General features: G+C 36.5%; 1 protein-coding gene across 4 annotated transcripts in view; it reads right to left on the bottom strand.

Annotated features, from left to right (window-relative positions):
• Positions 1–26,242, bottom strand: part of TTLL7 (tubulin tyrosine ligase like 7) — a 132,952-nt gene that overhangs the window by 77,255 nt on the left and 29,455 nt on the right. For 2 of the 4 annotated variants that reach the window (XM_046645385.1, XM_046645387.1), the window contains exons 2-6: positions 13,818–14,015; positions 13,478–13,609; positions 8,772–8,893; positions 7,805–7,872; positions 3,302–3,460 (exon numbers count right to left, since the gene is read on the bottom strand). In XM_046645385.1, the coding sequence (XP_046501341.1) occupies positions 3,302–3,460; positions 7,805–7,872; positions 8,772–8,893; positions 13,478–13,609; positions 13,818–13,842 (506 nt within the window). In that variant the 5' untranslated portion in view covers positions 13,843–14,015. The remainder of the gene's footprint in view (positions 1–3,301; positions 3,461–7,804; positions 7,873–8,771; positions 8,894–13,477; positions 13,610–13,817; positions 14,016–26,242) is intronic. The other 2 variants (XM_046645386.1, XM_046645388.1) reach the window with 2 other exon arrangements.

Here is a 26,242-nt window from a genome sequence, read left to right on the forward strand (position 1 = left end):
GAAGCCATGTACAAAGAACTGAAGGAAACCATGAGAATGGTATCTCACCAAATAGAGAATATCAACAGAGACAGAAATTCTTTTAAAAAGGTGGGGGGCAGGGGGCAGCCCCATGGCCTAGTGGTTAAGTTCAGCATGCTCCACTTTGACAGCCTGGGTTCGGTTCTGGGGCATGGACCTACACCAGTTACTGGCAGGGTGGCCTTACTGTGGCAGCGTCCCACATAGAAAATAGAGAGAAACTGGCACAGATGTTAGCTCAGGGTGAATTTTCCTGAGGAAAAAAAAAGGGGTGGTGGGGAGACCCAAACAGAAACTGTGGTGTTAAAAAGTACAACAACCAAAACAAAAAATTCACAAAAGATCTGGGAAAGCAGAAAAAGAATCAGTGAACATGAAGATAGGTCAATTGAGATTAACTAGTCTGAGCAACAGAGAGAAAAAAGAATGAAGAAAAATGAACCAAGCTTAAGAGTCCTGTGGGACACCATCAAGAACACCAACATACATATAATGGGAGCATCAAAGGAAAAAGAGAGAAAGAGGCAGAAAGAATATTTGAAGAAGTAATGGCTGAGAACTTCCCAATCTGATTAAAAATATTAACCTACATATCAAAGAAGCTCCATGAATTCTGAGTAGGATAAACTCAAAGAGATTCACACTGAGACACATTATAATCAAACTGTCAAAGGTCAAGACAAAGAGAGAATCTTGAAAGCAGCAAGACTGAAGTGACTCATCACGCCCAAGGTTCCTCAATAAGATGAACAGATGATCTCTCACCAGAGACAATGGAGGTCAGAACAGTGAGATAATATATTCAAGGCGCTGACAGAAAAAGAAAAACTGTTAACCAAGAATTCTCTATCTGACAAAACTGTTCAAAATTGAAGGACATTCACAAAGAAACAAAAAGTGAGAGAGTTTGTGGCTAGTCTACCTGGCCTACAAGAAATGCGAAAGAGAATCTTTCAGGCTGAAACAAAAGGACACTAGACAACGACTCATACCCGTACAAAGAAATAAAGAACACTTGCACAGGTGACTACATGGGTATATAAAAAAGTCACTATTAGTGAAATTTAGGTTTGTAATTGCTCATTTTTCCTTTGTCATTTAAAACAAAGCTGCGTAAAGCAATAATTATAAATCTACATTGATGGGTATATAACATATACAGAGGTACTTTGTGACAATAACAACATAAAGGGGGGCAGAGCTATATAGGAGCAAAGTTTTTCTTACTATTGAAACTACATTAATATTAATCCAAACTAGACGGTTATAAATTGAATGTTAATTGTAATCCCAGGGCAACCATTAAAAAAAAAACTCAAAAATATATAGTAAAAGAAGTGATAAGGAAATTAAAATGGTACACTAGAAAATATCCATTTAACACACAAGAGAGAAATGGAGAAATGGAGGAATCAAACTATACAAAACATACATAAAACAAACAACAAAATGGCAAACGTAAATCTTTCTTTATTGATAATTACATTAAATACAAATGGATTAACTTTCCAATTAAAAGACAAGATTTGGCAGAATGTATAAAAAAATGGTCCAACTATGTGCTGGCTACAAGCGATTCATTTTAGATTGAAAGACTCAGGTTGAAAGTGAATGGATGGCAAAGATATTCTCCATGCAAACAGTAACCAAAAGAGAACTAGAGTGGCTATACTAATATCAGAAAAAATAGACTTTAAGACAAAAATTATTACAAGAGAAAAAGAAAGACACTATATAATGATTTTAAAAAGTCAACCCAGTCCTGATGGCCTAGTGGTTAAAACTCAGTGTGGTCCACTTTGGTGGCCCAGGTTCGGTTCCCAGGCATGGAACCACACCATGTATCTGTCAGTAGCCATGCTGTGGTGGCAGCTCACAAAGAACTAGGAGGATTACTACTAGAATATATACAACTTTGTACTGGGGATTTGGGGAGGGGAAAAAAAGGGGAAGACTGGCAACAGATGTTAGCTCAGGGTGAATCTTTCCCAGGGGCAAAAAAAAAAAAAATTCAATGCATCAAGAAGATATAATAATTATAAACATATATCCACCTAACAACAGAGCTCCAAAATATATGAAGCAAAAACTGACAGAAGTGAAAGGACAGACAACAATAACAGTTGGAGTCTTCCATACCCCACTTTCAATAATGAATAGAACGACTAAACAGAAGACCAGCAAGGAAACAGATATATTCCACAGATGAGAGGGGTGTCCTTTAGCTACACACTACTGCATTACATGAGATAAACCCAGGCAGCACAGAAGGCTTCTCAGCTATTTTTTATACTATTGTCAAATCAGATTATTACTTATTTATAATGTTTTAACATTAAATATAAATATTTTAACATTAAAATTGAGAAAAATGTGAGCTTCAATTATCCCCCCAAATTTTCCTCTTAATACTAACATACAGCTAACCAACTTTACATTAAAGAATTAATAGAAAATTTCCACTAATAATACATGTTAATTTTTCAAATTATTAAACCACAGTTAATAATGTCTGATTAAATTATGAAATTAGGACTAAAAGTTAAAAGAAAATTTGTTGAACAATAATTTACCTGGAAGCTACATTTCCAAATTTTTTTTCCCCACCACACTTTAAATCAAAAGATTAAAATGACTCATATGTTTTTATTAAAAGCTGCCTCAGCCACATTTTCTTTGAAAAAGTACACTGCAGAAAACTAACATAAGAAAACAAAGGAAAAAGGAATATTAAGTTGCATAATCTAGTCTCAGCTAACACATCCAGTACTTGGCATTTTAGCTTAAAATGTGTTCTACTCATTTTCAATCCAATTATTATCACTACAGAAAGAAAAACACTTCTTTGTAAAGCAACAAAGATACATATTTTACTTAAGATTTCTAGCCATGAAAAGAGTAACTAACTTCCTTTCCATTTCTTTCTCCAAGTCAGTTTAGCTCTACTGTAGCAACTGATTTTACTCTCCAAACTTACTCTAAAATTATTACAAAAAATGCAAATTTTATGTTTAAGACAAAATTAGAAAACATCTTTTTTTTTTCTATTTTGTTGTCTCCTACTAAAGTCGTACAACCTGTTGACTTAATTTTTAAATTGAATTACTGAAGCCTGTGGGACAGGGTAAAAGGCATTCTTAAATATTTAGCTTCCAAAAAGCAGTATTTATAAATCTATTTATTATTTTTTTCATATCAGTACTCTACCATGAGCAGATGCTCACATTTATTCTTCTCCTCAATTTTTTATTTTTATATATTCCAGGTGAAAAATACCTACCCATGACCCATTGCACCATTAGCTGGTTTTACTATAAAAGTTTTCTGCTTTCTTTTTTTCTTCAGTTCTTTCATATAGTTCTGGAATTGTGTATATTCTGCAGGGAAGATCCATGTTCGAGGAACAAAGGTATAATCCAGAGGCCGAGACTTGATCATTCTGTAAATTAGAGATAATATGAAAAGTAATTCCTATCCAAACTTTTCTAAATTTTCTTTCCCTGTGACATTTACTATAAGGATTTAAATTCCCTCCATTTCTTCATTTATTGATTCATTCATTGATTTATTCAACAAATGTCTATTAAGCACCTACTACGTGCTAGGCACTATTCTAGACACTGGGAATACATCAGTGAAAAAAACAGACAAGAATCTCTGCCGTATATACTAACTTACATATTAGTAGGTCAGACATTTATTTGAGTGTGTACTAAGTGCTAGGCACTGGAGATACTAAGATAAACTAATACGATCTTTGCCCTAAGGAATTTACATATAGTCTATCAATTAAATAGAATGTGATAGGTGCAATAAAGGCATATAAGGCAAGGTAACACATGGAGAGAGTCATTAACTGCCTCAGGGATGGGGCTGGGCAGTAGGAAATGGTTCCCAGCCAGGTGTCATTCATATTGCTTCTTTAACGATGACTTCGAGTGCTCTGGGTCACCCACAGGGCGCAGTTTTTCATCACCTTTTACTCCAGTGTTTTTTGGAGTTTACCTACTTTTCTGAGAAAACCATGTGAAGCCTCTGAATCAGAGAAGTTTTATTTATATCAACTACATGTGCCTATACATGTGGTTTTATGGCTACAATGTATATCCTGATATTTTTGTATTTGCTACAAATCGGGCTATTTGATAAAAAACTTAGGGATATTACTAGGCATAAATGTTTACTTTTGATTAATCCCAAATGTTAACCATTTTGCATATATCGATTCCCAAGAAAAATTAAGAAATTAGGAGAAGTATTTAAAAATATTACTTATGAAAGAAAATTTGTTTCAAAAAATGTCTTTTATAAATGTATGCAAATCTTTTATAGAGGAGCCGATACTGTCCCCAAATTAGACTAGAAAAACCTAAAATGGAGCCACAGTATATAGTATGCACAAAGGGCCTAAAATCTAAGACTAGGGTGTGGAATACATGAGCCACTTGGCTTCCACAACTGGAGGTTCACACGGTTATCATATTTCAAGCGCTCATTCAAGAGAATCCTGTAAGAAAGTTATGTTTCCACTATAATAAGGGAAATAATTATTAGTTCCATCTGTCAAATCCAGAATAAGCTGACAAGCTAAACAATGTCAGTGCAAAACAGGCTAACATCAACAGGTTTGAAACACACACACAAATCTAAAGGAAACACAATATAACAGTGCTAATGTCCTTGTTTTTATTTCCAACACCTTTAAATGTATTTATTATATTTCATAATATGAAATTTTTTATATTTTTATGATATGAAATTAGATCAAGTTAAAGCTTTAATTAGAACAATATATTTCATTTTTTAATTTTTTTGTGAGGAAGATTGGCCCTGAGCTAACATGTGTTGCCAATCTTCCTATTTTTCCTTGAGGAAGATTGTGACTGAGCTAACATACGTGCCAATCTTCCTCTATTCTGTATGTAGGCTGCCACCTCAGCATGGCTTGATGAGTGGTGTGTAGGTCCACGCCCAGGATCCAAACCCACAAACCCCGGGCCACCAAAGCAGAGCACGTGAACTTAACCACTACGTCACCGGACTGGCCCCTAGAACAATATATTTTAAAACTAACCATGTCGAATTTACGAATAATACCATTCTTTCACATAGATATTTGAAAAAAATCCAAGCACACATGTATTGAGGACATATACTTTATTCCATTTAGGTAATCTAGCACAAAGCATAAGATGTAAAAATGTATAGCTTTAAAAGAGAGATGCAGTCTTACTTAGGAATTTGAGAATCTAAGATAATTTCTGCTCCTAGTTCTGTCATAGATTTACCAAATGATATTAAACATGTAATTTAGTTAACTCTTTTTTTATATTACTTGGTCATCACTTTTTATCTAATAGAAGATAATTTTTTCCTTAAGGAGAATTCCAAGGATTCCATAGAATGGGAAATTGCCTATCTGCAATAGCTTAGTAATGGGTCTACATCTAACCCTCTTTCCTCTCCGACCATATAGACTTCTGTTCTCTATGAAGCAGCCAGAACGATCTTTTCAACATGCAAATCTGGTCATATTACCAACTTTATCGCCCCCTCCTCTCCAAGGCATTAGGATAAGACCATAATCCTGAACATCACCCTTCAGTTGATCTCTTCCCCACACCCCGTCAATTTCTCTGTGCTCCAGCTACATTTGGCCTTAGTTCAGTATCTTGATTACTCATGCTTTCTACTATCACATGACCTCAGCGCATGCTATCTTTCTGCCCAGAAAGCTGTTACCTACCATCTTCACCAGCAAACTCCCACTCATCATTCACATCATAGTTCAGCTTTCACATCACTGCCCTTCCTCAGGGAAATTCTCCAATGCCTTCCTAAGTTAGAAGTCCTTCACTATGCACTGATTTAGAACTATGTACCTCTACTTCACAGCACTTTTCACAGTTGCAATGCAAAGTTGTAAAAGCCTTAAGTCTGCTTTTGATCACTTCATGTGCCCAGAGCCCAGCACAGTGCCTGGCATATAATAGATATTGAATAAATATGTGTTACATAAAAATAAAAAACTTAAATGAAACACACGGCCAAAACTTCACAGAGATAATTCCCTTTCTCTAAAGTCCATCTTCCTAGAATCCCTATGCTAGTAAATCACACCACCTACACTATATCCTAAGCCAGAAACCCAGGAGGCTTCCTGGAGACTTCTCTCCTCCTCCCCTTCAATTCTTACACCATAGCAGTCTTCAAGTCCTATCAATTCTAGCTGCTTCATATCTTTCAGGTTTATTTTCTCTGCCCCATTCCCACTCTCTCTGTTTTGGTTTATTAGATGCTCATTACTTCTCACCTAGATGTTGACAACCATCTCCTCTAGGACTTTCTCCTTCTAAACCTACATTCACTGAATCCATTATCTACAATACAATCAAGATTACCTAAAACATATTATTTCTCCACTTAAACTCATTAAATAACTCATTTCTCTCAGGATAAACAGAAATGTCTGTTGAGCAGTTAAAGAGATTAAAGAATCAATGATTAAATAAAAGATAATAACATGGCATACACAGCCTGGCCTTTGCATTTACCTCTAGTATCATACTCATCACCCCTCATCACCATAAAAACTGCCTAAACTTCCCCAAACATCTCATGTTGCTTTGTCTCCATATATTTTTCTCTCACCCTTGTCTTTGCCTACAATCTCCTTGCCTTCTTCTCAAATGGAGAACTCCTATACACTTTTCAATAGCCATCTCATACTTTGACCTCTAGAAAGCCTTCTCTGTCCTCCCAAAAATGATCTCTCCCACCATCTTTGTCACCACCATACACTGACCATTCTCATGTGGCACCAATAAACCATATTGTACGTATCAGTCTCTCTCCCTTACTAAAAAGCGAGTTCCACGTAGGGACTAGGCCTTAGTTATCTTGTTTACTTCAAAGTTAGCAGTCTCTCGGGCATATAGTAGACAGGCAAAAAATATTTGTTGAGTGAATGCATGTACAAACTTACACATGGACATATACTGATATTTCTTTAATTACACACACAAGTTGACTAACCTTTCTCCGTGAAAGAGTTCTCTTTTTAAAAAATTTCTCAATTTACCACTCAACTTTCTTAACCTAAAAAATATCTAATCAACAGAAATATAAAGTGCACAAATTCTGCAGTTAACTCAGCATAACACTTGAGTACGTGTTAACAGTTTTTCCCATGAAAGCAGATTGTTACTCGAAATATTTGTCTCAGAGATAAATATATGTGTATGTATGTCCCTGAGTGGGCATATATGCATGTGTCTATGTGTATGCGTGTGCATGTACATACCTACTATAGTGCCAGGCACACATTAGATGCTCAATAACCAGTATATGAACACACATACACACGGCATATAATGCAACAAAGAAGTTTCCTGCAAGGTTTAACTGAAAATCAATAACTTTATATTGAATATCATATACAGATAACCTCTTAGATTTAAAAGAAAAACTTATGTTGCTAGAGAGACAGTAAGTTGCAGTAAAAAGAACCCTGAGATTCTGGAGAACAGTATTCTGCTGCAGCTCTGCTAGTCACTGTTTGTTTGACTTTGTGCAAGATCTTCATGTCTCTGACCCTCGGTTACCTCCTCTGCAAAGAGGAAGAATAGAACCAGTGAACTTTTAAGACCCTTCTGGCTCTAAAATTCTCTCTCTTCATCAAAATATCATTTCAAATCAATGTAATCTTGTGAAAGATAGCACTATAATACTCAAAATGTAAACTTCCAACAGGTCTTCTCTATTACAAGAAAATGAGGATTACTTGGTCATATTTCTTGCTAAGAAATCCTTCCTACAGATCTCTCCCATTCCTGGAAAATGGTTGATCCTCTGGAAAATAAAAAGGTAAACATTAATATTCTCATTGACTTAAGAAATATATTCATTTATACTATAATACGGTTATATGGTATAATACAGTATTACAGTTATAACCATCCTTTGAGTTTAATGTTTAATAAACTGACAATTATTAATGTAAAAATATTTAAAATTAAATGACCTTCAATGAATTTCTGGAATTAAGGAATCTATGGTAATCAGATAATAAAATTGCAAAATTTTAAAGAAATCAGAAAATGGTGTTTATTTAGACATTAAAGTTATATTCTTCTGTGTTGAGTAACTGATAATTCAATGTCCAAATCATTTTGGGTATTCCAGATTTACTACATTCATACAGATAAGCACTCTAGAAAAACTGATGAAAATGGACTTATTTGTTGCCTGTAGTCAATTTTGTATCACCCTCTACACTAACAGATGAAGAAGAACTATACAAAATATCAATTGTCTAAAATTCCATGTATTTGGCTTTTTAGTTTCAGCTTTTTATTTTTTTAATGTAAGTTTGTATTACATTCTAAAAATAAATAATGAAGCCAGACTACACAAAGCCAACATTACAAGGTATTTCCACACCCTGATCTCTCTCCGCAATCTATTCCATATCACTCATCTTTAAGTATAATGCAAAGCACCAGCCCAGGAAGCATTTTCTTTTAAAAATCCTTCCTTAATGATGGAAAGACGTCAAAAGCTAAATTTGAAAAGATGCAGGCTTCACAGAAATAGTCAGTACAACTAGACAGCAACAAAACAGGCTATTCAGGTAAGTTAGAACTGAAATTTAATATTTCAACATATTAAGAACCCTATCTAAAGAAAATTATAATGGAGTTCATACAACTTTCCGAATGACCAATAACTGGTCCTGATTAATTTCCCACCTGGTAATTTTGCAGCTCTGCAATCTTCTCCTGCTGAACCGCAGAATCACACCATATGAGGTTACTTGTTTCATCCTCATCCGGAGTTTTCATAAATCCCATTTCATCTATTACTAAACGGACTGCAAGGAAACAGTTAGTTTAAACCAAAATTAACATAATTCTGAAGTATATTCATTGTGGAAACGTTTTCTGATACATATAAATGCCAGCTCACAGTATTTCATTTGTAAAATACACATTAGTTATAGGATAACCGTATTTTTAGTTTCACCAATTTATCTAGGGCCAGATTACACTCAATAGTAACTAACAACTGTTTTTAGGTTACAGTGAAAATCCTTAGCTTCAATTCTCTGAGATTTAACAGGTACACCACACTGCTAAAGAGTTTAGTCATTATTCATAGCAACAAACATACGCACAGCTGAGACAACATTTTTACTCAGGAAAATGTGCTTTCATGGCTTTTTTGTGACCTTGGTTTAGGTACAAAAGGGAAAAAGTAAAAATAGCCCCTGATCATCAGACCTATCCTATACTTTCCACCTCCCTAGTTCAAATTATTTTTAGCAGTTAAAACCGAGTCAGCTATGTTGACTCAGGATATGAAATAATGCAGCAGAATTCACGGTGGAGATTTGGAAAATGGCCCTTCCATCTGCTCCCAACACTCCAATCCCATTGAAAAATTTATGCTCAGAGGAAAGCTTGTTTTTTAGTACCAACTATTTATATGCTCCTCTCTAACTTGGATATCACAATTAACATATTGATATTTTTGTTCCAATGAATTTCAAGTTTAAAATAAATATAGCAAATACTTAGGATAAATTTTGGGTTCCAACAGAATTCTGAGTCTTAACAGAATGGTGTTACTACATAGCAGTGCTTCAATAATTTATTTTTAAATGTTTTCCTTTTACTGGTACCCTATATATGAGCAGAAATGGTAAAAATGGATCAACTGTCTGAACTTGTCTTAAGAGTGAAACTGATGACCAGGCACCTGTTGGTCTCAAGTCCTGGGGACTCTTGACTGCTTTTTGGCTGAGGAGAAATAAAGGGCTTTTTATGCAACAGTGCCTAGAACACAAGCATAAAAGGAGAGGACGGTGATTGGAGATAGACGAGGTTGGGAAGAGGATTGTTGAGTTGAAGTAACTGTTTTCCGTGAGAACCTTAGTAAAACTGGGCGCTGTTCTGAAGGCCCTGGTGGCAATGTACAAGAGTTGGGGAAAGGGCTGTTCCTCTCTTGTCTGCCACAGACCACCACGTAGCTTTGGCATCCTAAGGGCTCAGGAGCAGCTGTGCCTTCCAGAGCTCATAGGAAGGGCAAGGGCAATAGTGACACAGCCTGGAAGAATCCTTTCACTGGCTTAGAAGCAGAGAACCATGATGAGGCCAGAACAGCAGGTCAGGAGCAAACCTATTCCTGAGTCCATGAGAGACATTGTCTGGGGCCTCTCAGAAATAACTGGAAAGATCTTGAGCGAAACAGAACTAGCGGCCATCATGGAGGGAGGAAGTGTAATGAGTTACTAAAACATGGGTATTAATGTATTCGTGGGCCAGTGAGGCTGGGAACAATCAGGTTACATAACTATGGTGGAAAAGATCCATTCTTTCTTTAGAGTCACAAAATCAAATTTGTAAGGTCAGTCATATATAAATCTTTTATTATGAAATTCAAAGCTTGGAGAGCTGACAAGGTTAAACTTCAGAGAAAAATACAATGTAAGGTATTAAACTGTCACTTTTTTCAGCTAAGCTATTTAATCACATTTTTGTTAGAACTGAAATTTTAGAAATCAATTGGTATCTTTTTAAAGATACTTCCTCCACCACATAGAAAAGAAATTCCTTTAATGTGTTAGTTCCAAATAAAAGGTTGTTGACAGCTAAACCCTAAATCCATGCTTTTAAATGTTGGTCTTTTAGGAGTTCTCTTTTAAAAGAGAGATGAAATAATTGCCCCATATTGAATTTCTACCAAACCAAACTCTCTATTGGTAAAATAGAGATAACCACACTAACAATTTTTCTCACGTTTCCCTTTGCAAACTTACATATCCCCTTCTCCAATCTTTCTTGTCCCCATTTAATGAAAACTACCAAAAATATATTCCTCACAAATCTGTCTTACTTTTTTTTTTGCCTTGACCCACAGAACTTTCAGAGGCTGTTCAGGAGTTTTAAAAACAGGAACCCACACAATGACTTTGAATTTTGATACAGAAGACACCTTAACAGTCCTCATTTTAAATTTTATATTTTATTTAGGCAGCATGATATCGTGAAAAGAACCATGAATTTAGCACCAAATTAATTCAGGTTCAAGTTCCACTTTTGCCATCTGTGTGACCTTGGTTACGTGGCTCTCACTGAGCTTCAGTTTCTTCAACTCTGCCATAGGGGAATATAAAAATAATAATGTGAAATTTCACAATGTATTAATTGTAGGACTACTTTGGGAATGTACTTCACTATTCCACAACATGTCTACCTGAGGAAATATGAGAGAAATTTCTCTCAAGATGCAGGAATAGAAAAAGTCACACATTTCCTTTGAATAACCAGTATGATTTTATCTTCTGGACACTGTACATTCTAAAATTGGTAATGTTTCAATATTTGCTGGGGTGGCTAGGAAGCTCTGAATCAAATCCATGCCCATCTCTAACTAGAGAGCATCTCATGGAACGTATTTTGTATTCTCATCAGCCACAAGATTCATCTTATTTTACTATCTTTATTTTTCCTTATTTATTTTCTTATGGCTTTTAGCCACTTCAAATTCACTATGAGAGTGAGGAAACACAGGGGAAAAGGGAGGAAGGGAGTAATGCAGCCTATTTCAAAGGGTTATTTGGAAGATTAAATGAGGTAATGCATGTGAAAACATTTAGTCAAGGGTAATAAAAAGGATTAATATGAAAACTAGTAGTGGCCAAAGTATTCTACGTGAGCAAACAGGCAATGCCAGGGCAAAAACACTAGTGTCCTGCAGATGGCCTGGTTATCTTTCCATTAGATAATTCAGCCTGTCAAGGGAGCAGTAATCAAATTACAAGAAGTTAGCTGCTGCATATCACTAGGTTAAGTGAGAGAAAAGCAAGGTAGCGCTTTCTCCATGACACGTGCCCTGTTCTCTTTCCCTCCCCTGTACTTAGCTCCATATTCTCCCAGCAGTCCCTGATCCAAGACTCCAAGCCTGATCTAGCCAGAAATTTTGCTAAACCCCACTGAGCAGGGCTCAGCAAAGAGGTAGGGAATCAGTATGAAGAATGCTAATGCACCTTGAGCCCAGGGGAAAACTTCCTGCAAAAGCGAGAGGGAGAGTGTTGCACTTGAACACTCTCCTTTAGATCCAGGTTCCTTAGGAACCCCACCAGAACCTTCAAAACAAACGAGAGGGTAAGTGAACGCCACCCATCAATCACATTTATAGTGGTCACCTTACTCTTCTTTTTTCACTCTAGAAAATATGCTACAAGTAAACCCTGAACCTCTCACATCGCACCCTCCCACTCTAACTTGCTTAAAGTTTTCTCCTCTGAGGAACCCTTGGAATAGCATATTGGGGGATCTCAATTCCAATCAAATATTCCATTAATTGCTGATGAACTTTCATGAATTACTATACATGGAAATGAGACTCTCAAGATGAAAAAGGGTAAGAATAATCAACATCCTTGAGGGCCATATGATTTTTACACAACTCTTTTAATACAAAATTATTAAGAAAAAGAAGAAGATTGTTTGAGTACTTATAGTATTCGTAATGAGTTTTGCAATGCTGAGCAAAAGCATCTTAACTTAAAGCAATTAATTCTTCTGCAGATACTGCTTACACATAAAAACTAGAATTCCATTAATAAAAAGCAACAGCATCATCAAAAGAATTCTTTAAAGCAGAGAGAGAAATATGGTTTTATTCTGTTTTTTAAGTCAGACTCTCATTATTTAATAAAAATCTCAAATTTTGCACTTTTCATTTTACATTTAACATTTTGATGTTTAAAAAATTATTTACAAAATAATGAATGTTACAGATTAAAGAGAATTTTAGCCCCAAGTGAAAAATGCATTAGAACCATACAATTTTCCTAAGCACATCTATATTTAAAGATTAGAGTTAGAACCATTGGGTTTTAATGTTCGTGTTATTTTATACTTGATTTAAAAATTATGTATTAATCAAAATCATATATATTTAATCCTAGCCCATTAATAACTAAACCTTTTAGCTTACATTGATGTTCTATTTTATTACTGACATGTTAAATATCTCATAAAAAGGAAAATTTTATAGAAGGCATTTAAAAATCCATTACAGGGGCCGACCCCGTGGCCAAGTGGTTAAGTCCGCACACTCCACTCTGGCAGCCGAGGGTTTCACTGGTTCGGATCCTGGGTGCAGACACCACTCATCAGGCCATGCTGAGGTGGCATCCCACATAGAACAACCAGAAGGACCTACGACTGGAATATACAACTATGTACTGGGGGGCTTTGGCAAGAAGAAGAAGAAGAAGGAAAAAAAAAAGAAGATTGGCAATAGATGTTAGCTCAGGTGCCAATCTTAAAAAAAACAAAAAAACCCATTACATAAAAGATAACTCTCTCTCTGAATTTCTACATTGTTTTCAACATCAAACTAGTTTTCCAACAATTATGACAATCTCATGACTCAGGAGACCTACCAATTTCGAACTTTGTCCCAGCAACATTGGCAGTAATGGTTCCCTTCTTTTTCTTCTTTCTGATTTTCCTTTTCATGGTGCTTTGATAAGGCAATTCTGTATTCAGATCCAAGGGAGAGGGTCCCTGAATAACTTTAAAAGAAATATAAGCCAACCAAATATCACCGAAATAACAAAAATTCCATACCAGAGAACACAAACGCCCCCCACCAGCAAAGTAAAATTATAAGCTCTGTTTCTTTAAGAGCCCCCCATTGATTTTTAATTCTTAAAAAAAAATTAGCAGCAATGGTCTATAATACACCCATATTGTGTAACATGATTAAATCAACCTGCTTACCTCTTTCTTGAGGCAGAGATGGCATGATTGCCTGTGCCGAGGAGCAAGTGGCGTGTGCTCGGCACCAAGCTCTCAGGAAAGCTGGAAGGCCGGCATCAGGCTAAGTAGGATGAGGCTCCAGATCTCTGGAAGTTCCTATCATATTATCTTGGTGGAATTCTCAGATTTCAGCACACAAGTTATGGGACAAGAGAGTACCTGTAGGGATTTTAAAACAAAGTTATTTAGAAAACAACTTTTATGAAGTTTTTTTGATATATGCCAATACTACTCTTTTTAAAAATCAAGCAAAGGTGAAAGTTAATGTATTCAAGCAACAAATATTTGCTAATTTATTAAACTTTATGCAAAATGCCAAGTGATAGTTTCCAGTCCTAAAAAGTGCAGTCTACAGGAGGTTTTATATGTCACACTTCATATTAACATCCAATAAATAACATGCCATATACAAACAAAACAACAATATTCACTATAATTTATTGAACACTTACTATCTTAGGTCACCTACGCCACTTAATCTTTCAACAAAACTATGAGGTAGAAGCTTTCATCCCCATATTACAGATAAGTAAATTGAGCTCAGAAAGGACAAATCTTTACAGAGAAAGAATGCAACAAAGTGGAGACTAAAATTAAAATTTCTCTGATGTAAGCCACTGCCCTTACCCAGAAGCCCACACAACCTTCACCCCAGTGCCGGAACCCTGGCAGCAGCTCTGCCTTAAATAGAAACAGAGAAGGAAGTGCCCGGGGTGGGGCGGTCACATGTTGACAGAATGCAGAGAACAGTGATTCCTTTTTGGGCGGTGGGGGCCAACTTCATAAAGCAGACCACATTTGAAATACGCCTTTAAAAATGAGAAGAATTTTGAAAGCAGAAAACAGGAGGAGTCATTACTATGACGATCTTATTTGAGCACAAAGAGGAATACAATAAACACTTTTAAATGAATAAAATAATTTGATTTGGCTACACCCCAACATGGCCCATATTACACTTTACTTATATTTTCAGTGTGTATGTATGAACCTAGGTATTTATGCCCTGACTACACTATACTGTCCAGTCTATACTATCAACTTTCTAATCTCTCCTTTCAAAGAAGCTTTGAGTTCTTGTAAAATGTCTCTAAACACAATGAAAAACTATAAAACCTATCATGATAAACAACGGTATGATATCAACGCCCTTGTCAGGAGATTATCAGGTTTATCAGAAATTCAGAAAGATTCAGAAATTCAGCTACATAAAATGCGACTCATATACATTACCTCAGGAGTCATTATTAAAGAAAATTTAGAACTTAATTTGTTCTCAGGTATCATTTTTACCAGAATAATTCTCTAGAATAATTCAATATCAAAACTAGGGAAGTATTATCTATTACAGACCAACTGTGGGCAGGCACTGTGTTAAGAATCTAAGATATTTTACCTCATTAACAAACCTGGAACTTAGACATCATTTCCCCCAATTCTCCACATGGAAGCTAAGGATCAAAAAGTTAAATAAATCAAGGTAACACAGCTTATAAATAGAAAAGCTAGGCTTTGAACCCAATTCTGTCTGATTATCTATTCTATTCACTGAGCCCCGCTATTTTCAGACACCATGCTGAATAGATGTAAAAGAAGTGTGAAACCCTACTGCAGTGCATACTGCAAGGGACGGGTGTATTCTGGAAATTTACACTACTTCAAACCAAACAGTGAAATCACAGTAAACATCCCTAACCTGATCTCAGCTCCCAATTCCAAACTGGAAACAGACTAGATCACTTGTCAGAATAAAAGAAAGGAGTAGTCTAAAGTTCAGTTTGATTTCTTTCTGGAAGTTCTCTGACACCTCAGGAGGTAACTGTTTGAGTTTACAAGTCCTTGTCCAACATCTTGTTACTGGAGTAAACAAAGATCCTCTTATGGTAACAGAGTACTTATTACATTGAAAGTAGGTGACAAAGTCAGCAGGAGGTTGAGAAGAAAGTTTGCCTAACTACACTAACAATAAATTAGCAATTGTTGTAGGCTGTAAAAACAGATTTGTTAACTTCTGACTTTAAAAATGAGCCAAATGACTTCGATTTGTATAGAACTCAAAACAAGAACTGTTATCCCTTCCCCCACCCACACAGGAATTTAAAGCCCTTAAAATTATTCTATCCATATGCATGCTTTACTTAATTCACTGATGGTTTGGTGAATAACAATAAAAGGCTTTAACAAACTCAAGGACTTCATTCTGCCACCTCAATTCTAATCACTTCACTTTATTCTAAGCAAGAGATTTGAGATGACAGATTGATCACACCACTCAGATGAGCCATGGTTACCTACTTTCCCAAAGCAGAAAGCATGCTTCAGTTACCTCTGAGATACTTTAAGCCAATGGTTTCGTTTTGCAGCAAAGTACAGTCAGCTGAGGAGCTTCTGAAAATCCTGGTGCCCAGGTCTCACCTCAGACCCAGGTATCAGCATTTTTAAAGCTCTCCAAATGATTCTAGTGTGCAGCCAAGATTACGACCTCTGCTGTTGCCTGAGAATGGCACTGAAGCAGATAATAGTTCATTACAACATATACATGTAAAATTGTAAGAAAAAAGTAAAACAAGAAGACTCTTATAAGTGTATAAAAAAGGTAAAAATCATCTATGAAAATCCTCATTTCTAGTTCAACTAAACAAATTGGGAAAAATGAATTAGGATAGCAGCAGAAATTAATTTCTAAGACAAGGAACAATTTTATTTCGCAAATAAAGAAGCCACTTTCAAAAGGAATCAGTTTTCCAAAATTTCAAGCAAATGGTAACCTTGAATGCAGAACTTCAGTGCTAACCATGCGAAAAAATAGATACACAAGATTGAAACAACAAAAAGTAATTCCAGTGCCTTTGTGCTGGAACACCCTTTCTTCCCAGTGAATTTCTACCATCACTTAAAATCCAGATAAATTTCCACTTTTTCCTTAAAGCTTCCTCTGATCATGTCCAAAGAAATTCATTTCTCCCTCTTCCCGTCTATCACAGAGATTGTTATTTGTACCCCTATCACATCACCAACCACAAACCAAGAAGGTAGGCTCTGTGAAAACAGTGGTTTTCTTCTATCTTGTTCACTCCTCCAGTCCCAGAGCCTAGAACAGTGCCGAACACAGCGCTCAATAAGCTCTTGTTCATGAACTTAAAAATCAATCAATTAATTAACAACTGCTGGGAGTAAGGAGAGGCGGTCACGGAGCTCTGAGAAGCAAATACACATCATTTACAATATATTACTTTTACATTTTAAGCAAAAAAAGCAAAGTATATAACAGTTGACATTTGGGTATAATAACAGAAGAACATACGGAATGAAAGCACAGAGTGGCGGTGGCCAGTTGTGGCTGGGGGCAGAGCCAAGGGAGACTTACTTTTACGTACACCTTTTAGTACTCCGTGCATGTGTTACCTATTCAAAAATTTAAATACATGTGATAAAAGTTTGTGTCGACGTTATCATAGTGATAACAAAACCATCAAATTTTGTATTTCACGTAGAAGAAAATATGTATTAGATGAAAGCATAATACGGGAGAAAGAGCACTGAACACGACGTCAATTCGAATTCTTATCCTTTACTCCATCACTTACCAGACAGATGACTTAATTTCTTAATATGCAAAAGGAAGGAATTGATTCTTTCCAGCTCTACAGTCTAAAATGCCAACCAATGAGGATAGCATTGTTGATATTTTTGATGACAACAAGATGAAGACAAAACACCTTTTGTGTAAATAACACAAAGGGAACTCAGACCTTTCCAAATAACCCGTAAAAACCCATGCCCGGGTGAACGCTATACACGGGCTTTTTGTATTGTGTATTTGTATTTGTGAAGTTTAGCTTACCATAGATTACAAAAATAACCTGACAAAGGCCAGTGGGAACCAAATTTAGGGTTAAATTGAAAATATGTAAAATACTACTAAATAAAAATGTAATAAAAGCTGTTTTATGGTGAGGAGGGGAAGGAGAAAGGAACCAACATAAACCAGTACCCACTGTGTACTAAACACTCTCACTTAACTTTGAGTGTATTTGGTCCACCCAGTAACTGCTCCCGTACATTTTATTCCAATTTTACATATGGGAAATTTAGACTCCGTGGTTAAGGAACTGGCCCAAAGTCACACCTAACAGGTAAGAAGGAAGTAGTTTGTCTCTAAAGTCTGTGTCCTTTCCCACTTTTTGTAATACCTTCAAAATTCAGTCTTTAAACATGACATATTGAAGATTTCACCAAGAAGCTTAATTCTGCTTGACTGGAACTATTTTAAAAGCTAGGGAAGGAGAGCAAGAGAATCACATTGTGGTTTAAAATGTCTCAACCACATTTTAGGTTGAGATCACAAAGTTGCCTCAGATTGAATCTCCCTTCTTGGAACACCTAGGCACCTATCACATCCAGACGGCCTTCCTGAATGTTCTGCGGTTCCACAAACACTGCTATGTACCAGGCACTGTTCTCAGTGAACAAAATAGATAAAAACTTTCTTTCTTTGTGGTGCTTGCATTCTAGTGGGGGAAAGACAAACAATAACAATAAACATACTAAATAAACTAAAGAAAATGCTAAGTACTATGGGGAAAAAAACAGAGCTAGGTAAGAGATCAGGAACATGGGGGGAAAGGAAAGAGAAGGGTTGCAATTTTGAATATTGTACTCAAATAGCCCTCATAGGGAGGTGATATTTCAAGGAGGGTAATGACTTATACAAGAGAAGCTGATAAAAATGTGACACATACGTGCACATATGGACATGTAAGCATGTGTGGATGGGAACACGTGTGATGGGGAGGGAATGTGGAAATGTAAGACTTTCTGTGATACTGAACAATCTTTAAGCCCTCCAACAAGGTTCTTCTTCCTAAATCCAGATTTTCCTATGCATTTATTTTCTACTTGATTTTTAAATTACTATTTTCGCACTAACAAGGAGAACAAACATGTTTTACAACGTCTGTTAACTAGTTTTACATACTTTTGATAGTCTATCACTTTTCTGAAGGCGGGGCAGGGACATCCCAAGCCCTCCCTCCACCTTGTTTCCCCAGTGCTGATGTTAGATTTTTACACACTCCTGATGACTCTGGGTCTTGGCTCCTAGCATCATAGTTTTCGGCATCTAGCTCACCCCCACCAAACTTCCATACTTGCTATCCTATTGTATGACTTTTCAGTTCTCAAAACCCATCAAAAAAAAGCTTTATTAGTCAGGACAGGCCAAATATTGTTGCAATAATAAACAACTTCCAAATCTCAGGAGCTTAAAAGAACTAAGGTCTATTTCTTGAGCATGCTACATATCAACTGAAGACTGGCCAGGGGTGCTCCTCGTATCAGAGTCACCAAGGAAGCCAAGCTGTCAGAGCAGCCATCATCTAACAATAACCAGTCACTGTGCCAGAGGGAAAGAGAGTTTTGGAGGATCTCATGCAGGCAACTAATGACATACAAAATTTCTGTTCACGATTCAGTGGCCTAAAGCAAGCACATGACAGCAGCCAACAAGAGTTAGGAAAAGCAATTATATCATATGACCAATAGGAAAAAAAAGCCAGTAACACTAACAACCATCACAGACTCCAACCTTGATTACTCCCTATTTGAACCTGGCTACCCACTCCTACATACTATTTTCTAGTGCTCCATAGCTCCACTTTATAGTATTCTCCCCTGGCTAGAAAAAAATAGCTGAGACTCTGTACTGGCTCCGGTCTACTTCTTAGCTTTACACACAGGATAACTAAACTTCTCCATCCTGAGCTGCTATAAACTGAAACAACAGGATGAGGAAGAGGAATAAGACAAGGAGAAAGATGAAGAGAAGGATGGGGTTGATACAGTCACTTATGTAAAACATACTATGTGGTAGGCACTCTTACGGATTTTTACATATAAAACTCTGATCTTCACAAGGTCTCTTGTTATTCTCAGCCCCCTAGACAGTTGTTTAAAGAGGTATAATGAACAGGACATCAAAACACAGGGTTCGGATCCTGGGCGCGGATATGGCACCGCTCGTCAGGCCACGTTGAGGAGGCGTCCCACATCCCACAACTAGAAGGACCTGCAACTAAGATATACAATGTGTGCGGGGGCGGAGGTGGGGGCGGGGGCCGGCGGTTGGGAAATAAAGCAGGGAAAAAAAAAAAGATTGGCAACAGTTGTTAGCCCAGGTGCCAATCCTTAAAAAAAAGTTTGAGAACCAGTGGACCAGAGGGCCAAGGGTCAGTGGTACGTGCAATCTCCAAGTACGTGGGGGACACGACTATTGAAGTCTATTCCCTGCTCATTGGTCTTTTGAAACAGAGCCATGTGGATCCCTTAGTAATTACCTGACAAGCAACAAATGAAGGAGAGAGCATTTGCCAAGCAGGGCTCTGAGCTGCCGGAAAGGAAGAAATTTTCTACAAAAGATCTCATTTGCTACTGCAAAACCTAAGTGAGGTTTTCCTAATCTAGAAAGTTTATATACACCCCCTATTTGAGCCCAAACCAGCTACCAATGCTGACCAACCATGACATTCATTTCAAATATAAGCAATCTACCCAAAATCATTAAACATATGAGAATTAACAACCACCACAAAGATTAATCATACATCCTCTACTCCCAAGTACTGGGCCAGGAGCATGGGAGCTTGGTCTGAAAGGGTCAGGGATAGCTGAAAAATGGAGGGAGAGGAAACGCAAATAAACATCAACAAGAAAGCAAATACACTGTGGTACACTCATACCATGAAAGTACTATACACAATGAAAATAAATGCACTGGGGCTACATGATGAGTCACACAAACAGCGCAGATGAAACAAAGTCGAGGCATACATACAGTAGTATATTATTTACATAGAGTTTAAAATTATGTAAAACAAGGATATATGATATACAGTGAGTTAGAGATATAGATATATAGCTACAGACCTCTTAGGAATTCATACATATGGAATAAAAGTGTAAAGAACTACACAGGAATGATAAACACCAAGTCCGATACCTCTTGAGAGAAAGGGGGAGGAAGCAATAGCCTCTCCTGTTCTACAGAGAGTGAGCACCTGTGTTCTCATACATACCAAGACGAAATTTTTAATATAAAGAATGAATACACCTTTATCATGTTTTAGCCTTTTGAAATAATAGGCAGAAGTAAAATAGCCAAAGCAATTCTGCTTGAACCATTGTATGTCTCCTTGGGACTATTGTGTTCTAAGTCACACTGTGAGAAATTCAGGTCCAATCCTGACTCAGAAGCAATGTGGAGTCACTGAAGGACATAAAGAGGAGTAACGTAACTCCAATTTCTTTTTGCTAGATTACACCAGCAGTTATTGTGGGGGCTGAATGGGAGAGAGGCAGCAGTGGAGACAGGCGGTCTTAAGAGGGTGTTGCAAAAGTCCAGGAGAGAGAAGGTAAAAGCTTGATCATGAACAGAAGCAACACACACAAGGACAAAGAATCTCGCGACTACAGAATCACAGCAGAAGTTGGTGATCAAGAAGGAAAAAGTAATCTCAGATGACTTGCAGATTTCTGGCCTAGGAGAGCTGGGTAGAGAAGATGGCACTATTCATCAAGAGAAGGCCTGTAGAAGGAAGAGCCACTTTGACGGGTAAGATGATTCCAGTTTTCTATTTGCAGAAAACCATAAATGGAAAAAAGTAGAAAATAAGATAAGGGAATTAACGATTAACTGAAGATAAGAAAAACTTCTACTTTTATAAATAAGGTGCTTTCAGTTAAACTCAAAGCATCACTGCTCCAATTTCTATCCTGTCTGCCAAGAAATGACAATAGATTTTCAAAATGCCCAGCTGCCTGACTGGTGAACAAGTGACATCACGCAAACAAAGGTCATCACAAGAATACATCGGCACCACTCAGCGTGTGCACAAATTACAAGGGTTTTCAGAGAAGCTACTTACTCCCTGAACATAGAAACTTTTGTCTCCCTTTCTCAGACTGGGTATATTCTCAAAAGCTAGATCTGTAGTGTGTTCTAGACCTAAAAACACCATTTGATCAACTGCTACAAAGCTGATAGGGAGCCAAGTGTGACATTATATAAGAATAAACAGAAAAACTATTTATTCACTCTAGGAACAATTAATATTGACCTTAACAGTAGCTTTCACTAAAATACTGCTGATTTGCTTTGCAAATTGCCTTAGCCTGCTTAGTATTTGTTCAGTCTTTATGGTTAAATTACAGCATACAACAACAAAATGTCCACTAAGCTCTGTGGAATGTCTTGTCTTTGGAATTTACCCTAAAATGACATGAAAAAGTAGAGATTGATAAACAGGTAATGATAACACAGCATACCTTGAAGGCATTTTTCCCTTATTAAATAGTTGTATTTCCAGAACTTAGGATAAGAAAAAGGCAAAAAGCTCACTCAATAAATGCTGAACTAAAGTTCAAAGCAAGTCACAGCTATAATTCAGTTATTAAAGCGACAGAAGACAAGGTGATTTTATAGTGTAGCCATCAAATGCTTAAGCAGAGTTAAAAGCCCCTCGGGGTACATTTCTCCTGGAAGATAATATTGCAGTTCTACATAATTCTCCAGTAGCCTAAAATAAAGTCTCACTTGCTCCCTAGGAATAACACGTTATCAATTAACTTTTGCACGTATCACTCACTTTCGTAAATCCATTTGCCTCCTCTCACTCCCACACCCTGCAAAGAACTGTACCAAATCTAAGACAGTTGACCTCACATCCTCAAAACACCCGAGCGATGCTTGATTAATCAACAACTGCTCTTGTTCTAAGCTATGGAGTTGGAATTGACCGTCCTTTGGACCCAGCTCTCCCGAACTTTCAGTATCCTAGATCACAAGGTGAAAGAGAGGGGCTGAGGGAGCCAGAGAATTTCTAAAATATCCAGTTCTCTGTTCTCTGCCAGAAAATGCACAATAGATATCAAAATGTGCAGCTGGTGAACAAATGACATCACCCGGATGTCATCTGATGCCAGTATTTGTAGTTTTAAATGTCCAAAACTTAACTCTTTAACTTCTGGTGAAACCCGGCACTCTTACGTTCCCTATCTTGGTAAAGGGCATCATTATAGCCAAACATCCAAGAAATAGATGAATCAGAATCATCTTTAACTCTTCCTTTAACCTCCTTGTTTGATAATCATTCAATGCACACCTCGTTACCAATTTTAGGGTATACATTAGTTCTATTATTTATATTACCATCTACTTCTAAGATGAGTTTTAAATCTTAAATGTATAAAATTTATTGGGTTGTTAAATAAGCCTCTTATGTCATCCATATCAGTTAACAAGTTAACTCATGATGAAAGACTACTAGCTACCTACCTAATAGCCATTCACTAGTTCTTCCTTACTAACAAAATACCTATTGGATTATTATTAGGGGTGGCATTGTGCCTATTTAAATAACTACATTTCCCAGACTTCCTTACACGTGTATATGGCCACGTGACCAAGTTCTGGCCAATGAGGTACAAGTGGAAGTTGTCAAGCAGGACTTCTCAGTCAAACACCTTAAAAGAGAGGTAGACAACTGGTGGCAACTCATTTAATTGCCTGCCTTCCTTCCAGCCTGGAATGCAAATATGATTGCAGGAGCTGCAGTAATTCAAAGTGCCATTGGTTTTGTCATGGAAATGTTACACCAGTCTTGGACTGCCTGCCTCCAGAGAAAATAAACCTGCATCATGTTAAACCACTATTATTTTAAGTTTCTGTTTACCATCAGCTAAATGCACCTTCTAATGGACATACTACTCTAATAGAAATTACTGTTTTAGTTTCTGAAAAAGATATACCAGGTTAACACCAAAGTCCTTGGCACAAGACTTTGGATATTTATCCTTGTTGCCACAGCCTACCTTTACCTACCTTCTGTGAACAGTAACCTGAATTTCCTCTGGTGAAGCACTACTCCCTCCAGCTCTCATTCCACATGCTCTGGATGGGTCGATGCTGATCCCAGCTCCAATGCTGGGCAAATGACTTGGATCTAAAACGATTGTGGAATCCCATCCCCTTGACCATGGAATTGGTTTAGAGATGAACACAGGATCCAACCAAGACCAGCAAGAGTCAAGCCCAGAACTCGTTCTCAGACTCTTAAAGAACAGAGGTTCTCTTTGGAGCTGGATTTGAATCTAAGAGGATACACGCCTACATCGCTGGTCCCCATCTTGCCTCTAAACAGAACCAAAGGATGAAGACAACATAAGGAGGCAGAGAGGAAGAGAGAGAACAGATTCTGAACTTTTCAGTAACAAACACTAAAAAATTTCTTTTTTTGCTTAAACCAGGTTCCTAACCAATATAAATACTAATGAACACAGGCTCCATTTTTACTTTTTTTTTAAATAAAGAAAATTACTTCAAAACGTCCTTGCATAAAATGCCACACTCAAGTGAAATAAGCGGTGGCTTCTTTGCATATTTCCTCCATGAGACAACTGGCTCCCAGGCAGCAGCTTTAAAAATGTCTTTTAATTTGCATATCCTTCAATCTCAAACATAGAGACTGGAACATAGGAGCTAAACTGAGCTACCCTGTCAGACAGATACAGTTCTTTAAGAAAGTTTGAACTTAAAATAAGACATTTCCAATTGCATTAATTTCTAGAATCAGGTAAATTTGTCACAGTCTTCAAATCCCTCTAAATTAAATTCCAGTAAAATTAAGCTATGATCTTAGAGTCATGCCGTCAAAGTTTAGAAAATTCGTACAGAAAAAGGAAAATGCACAGTTCTAGTTTGTATAATGCTCTGCATGCCTCCATCAGCTAAGTGTATAAGTCTAAGATCTTAAAGAGAGAAAGAAAAATAAAGCTATTTTGTTGGGGGATCATTAAACTAGGTGCAAAGTGAATTTACAAGATCAACCTTTGGAAAGAAATAAAATACTAATAGCCCTTATCTAACAGGCCTACTACTAAGAAAACTAATTAAAACTAACTATATTGTAATAGGTTAAACATTTTAAAAAAAGAATCTTTCCCAAAAATCATTTCAGAACTTTAAAAACACTGTATCCATCTGGCATTCAATCTTTGCTGTGAAACCAGTCCTTTTACAGAAATGCAGAAGAAAAGAGCTATTTTTGTCCTTCATTCTAACAATAACGGAATGCAGAATAGAATTGGTGCCTGAAGTTAACCAGTGCACATAACATAATATCCACAGATACCATACTCTCAAATAGTTCAAATTTGTCTTTTTAATCATTCTTTCTTCTCTTGACCTCTAGCTTCCCTTCTCACACAGAGTAAATAAATACTATAAAGATGTATCACCAATCTGACTAAAAGTTTAGTTATCCCTTCATTATTTTATTACATTTCTAATTAATGCAATAAACATTTTTTAATGCTCACCATTTTATTAGTGCTTTAGTGAGAAAAAAAATATGCATCCTGCTTTCAACATAGTATACATTTTTCTTTTAGAGAAGTTACTTAGCAGATCCAAAACTATCTAAGAGACAAGAATTCATCGAAAATATACTGACATACTGATTATATCAACTATAAATATACTCAAGAAGGAAAGTTGACTCTAAATATCTATAAAATTATACATATAACCATATATCCACAACACGCATCCCTGTTATAAATGAATTATTACACTAAGTCAACAAAGCTGATTTTCAGTTGTGCCTCATGGGATCTGGATTTACTATTTTTCACTCTTACCTACTATTCAAAATTATCCACATATACAAGTCTGATTAGAAAAAATGTGCAATCTTTAGAACAATTTTAATCAATGTACTGCAAAATTGTCATCTATTTCTGTCTTGAACTGGCTTTGGTGATCATGCCACATTGCTGGCTCTTATACTAACAGATTATTTTTAAAAAGCTTCATTTATATCTTTCTATTCAATCTATTAAAGAACAAAGATTTGCTTTCATTAAGAACATGGAAAAGATGAATCTTAGAACAGCAATATACACTCGGTATGCAATTTTATTTATTTTTTTAATTGCAGTAAAATTGGTATATAACATTATATTAGTGTCAAGTGTACAAAATAATAATTCAATCTTTGTATACACTACAAAGTGATTGTGACGATAAGTCTAATTACCATCCGTCACCATACAACTGACTCCCTTCATCTATTTTGCCTGCTCTGAAACCCTCTTCCCCACTAATAACCACCAGTCTGCTCTCTGTATCTATGAGTTTTGTTTTGTTTGTTTGTTTTGTTTTCTAGGTTCCACATATAAGTGGAATTTATTTCACTTAGGATAATGCCCTCAAGGTCCATCCATGTTGTCACCAGTGGCAAGATTTCCTTCTTTTTTATGGCTGAGTAATATTCTATTGTGCAAATATACCACATTTTCTTTATCCATTCATCCATTGATGGACACACAGA

The sequence above is a fragment of the Equus quagga genome, chromosome 18 (genome assembly GCF_021613505.1).
Source record: "Equus quagga isolate Etosha38 chromosome 18, UCLA_HA_Equagga_1.0, whole genome shotgun sequence".
Classification (NCBI taxonomy): domain Eukaryota; kingdom Metazoa; phylum Chordata; class Mammalia; order Perissodactyla; family Equidae; genus Equus; species Equus quagga.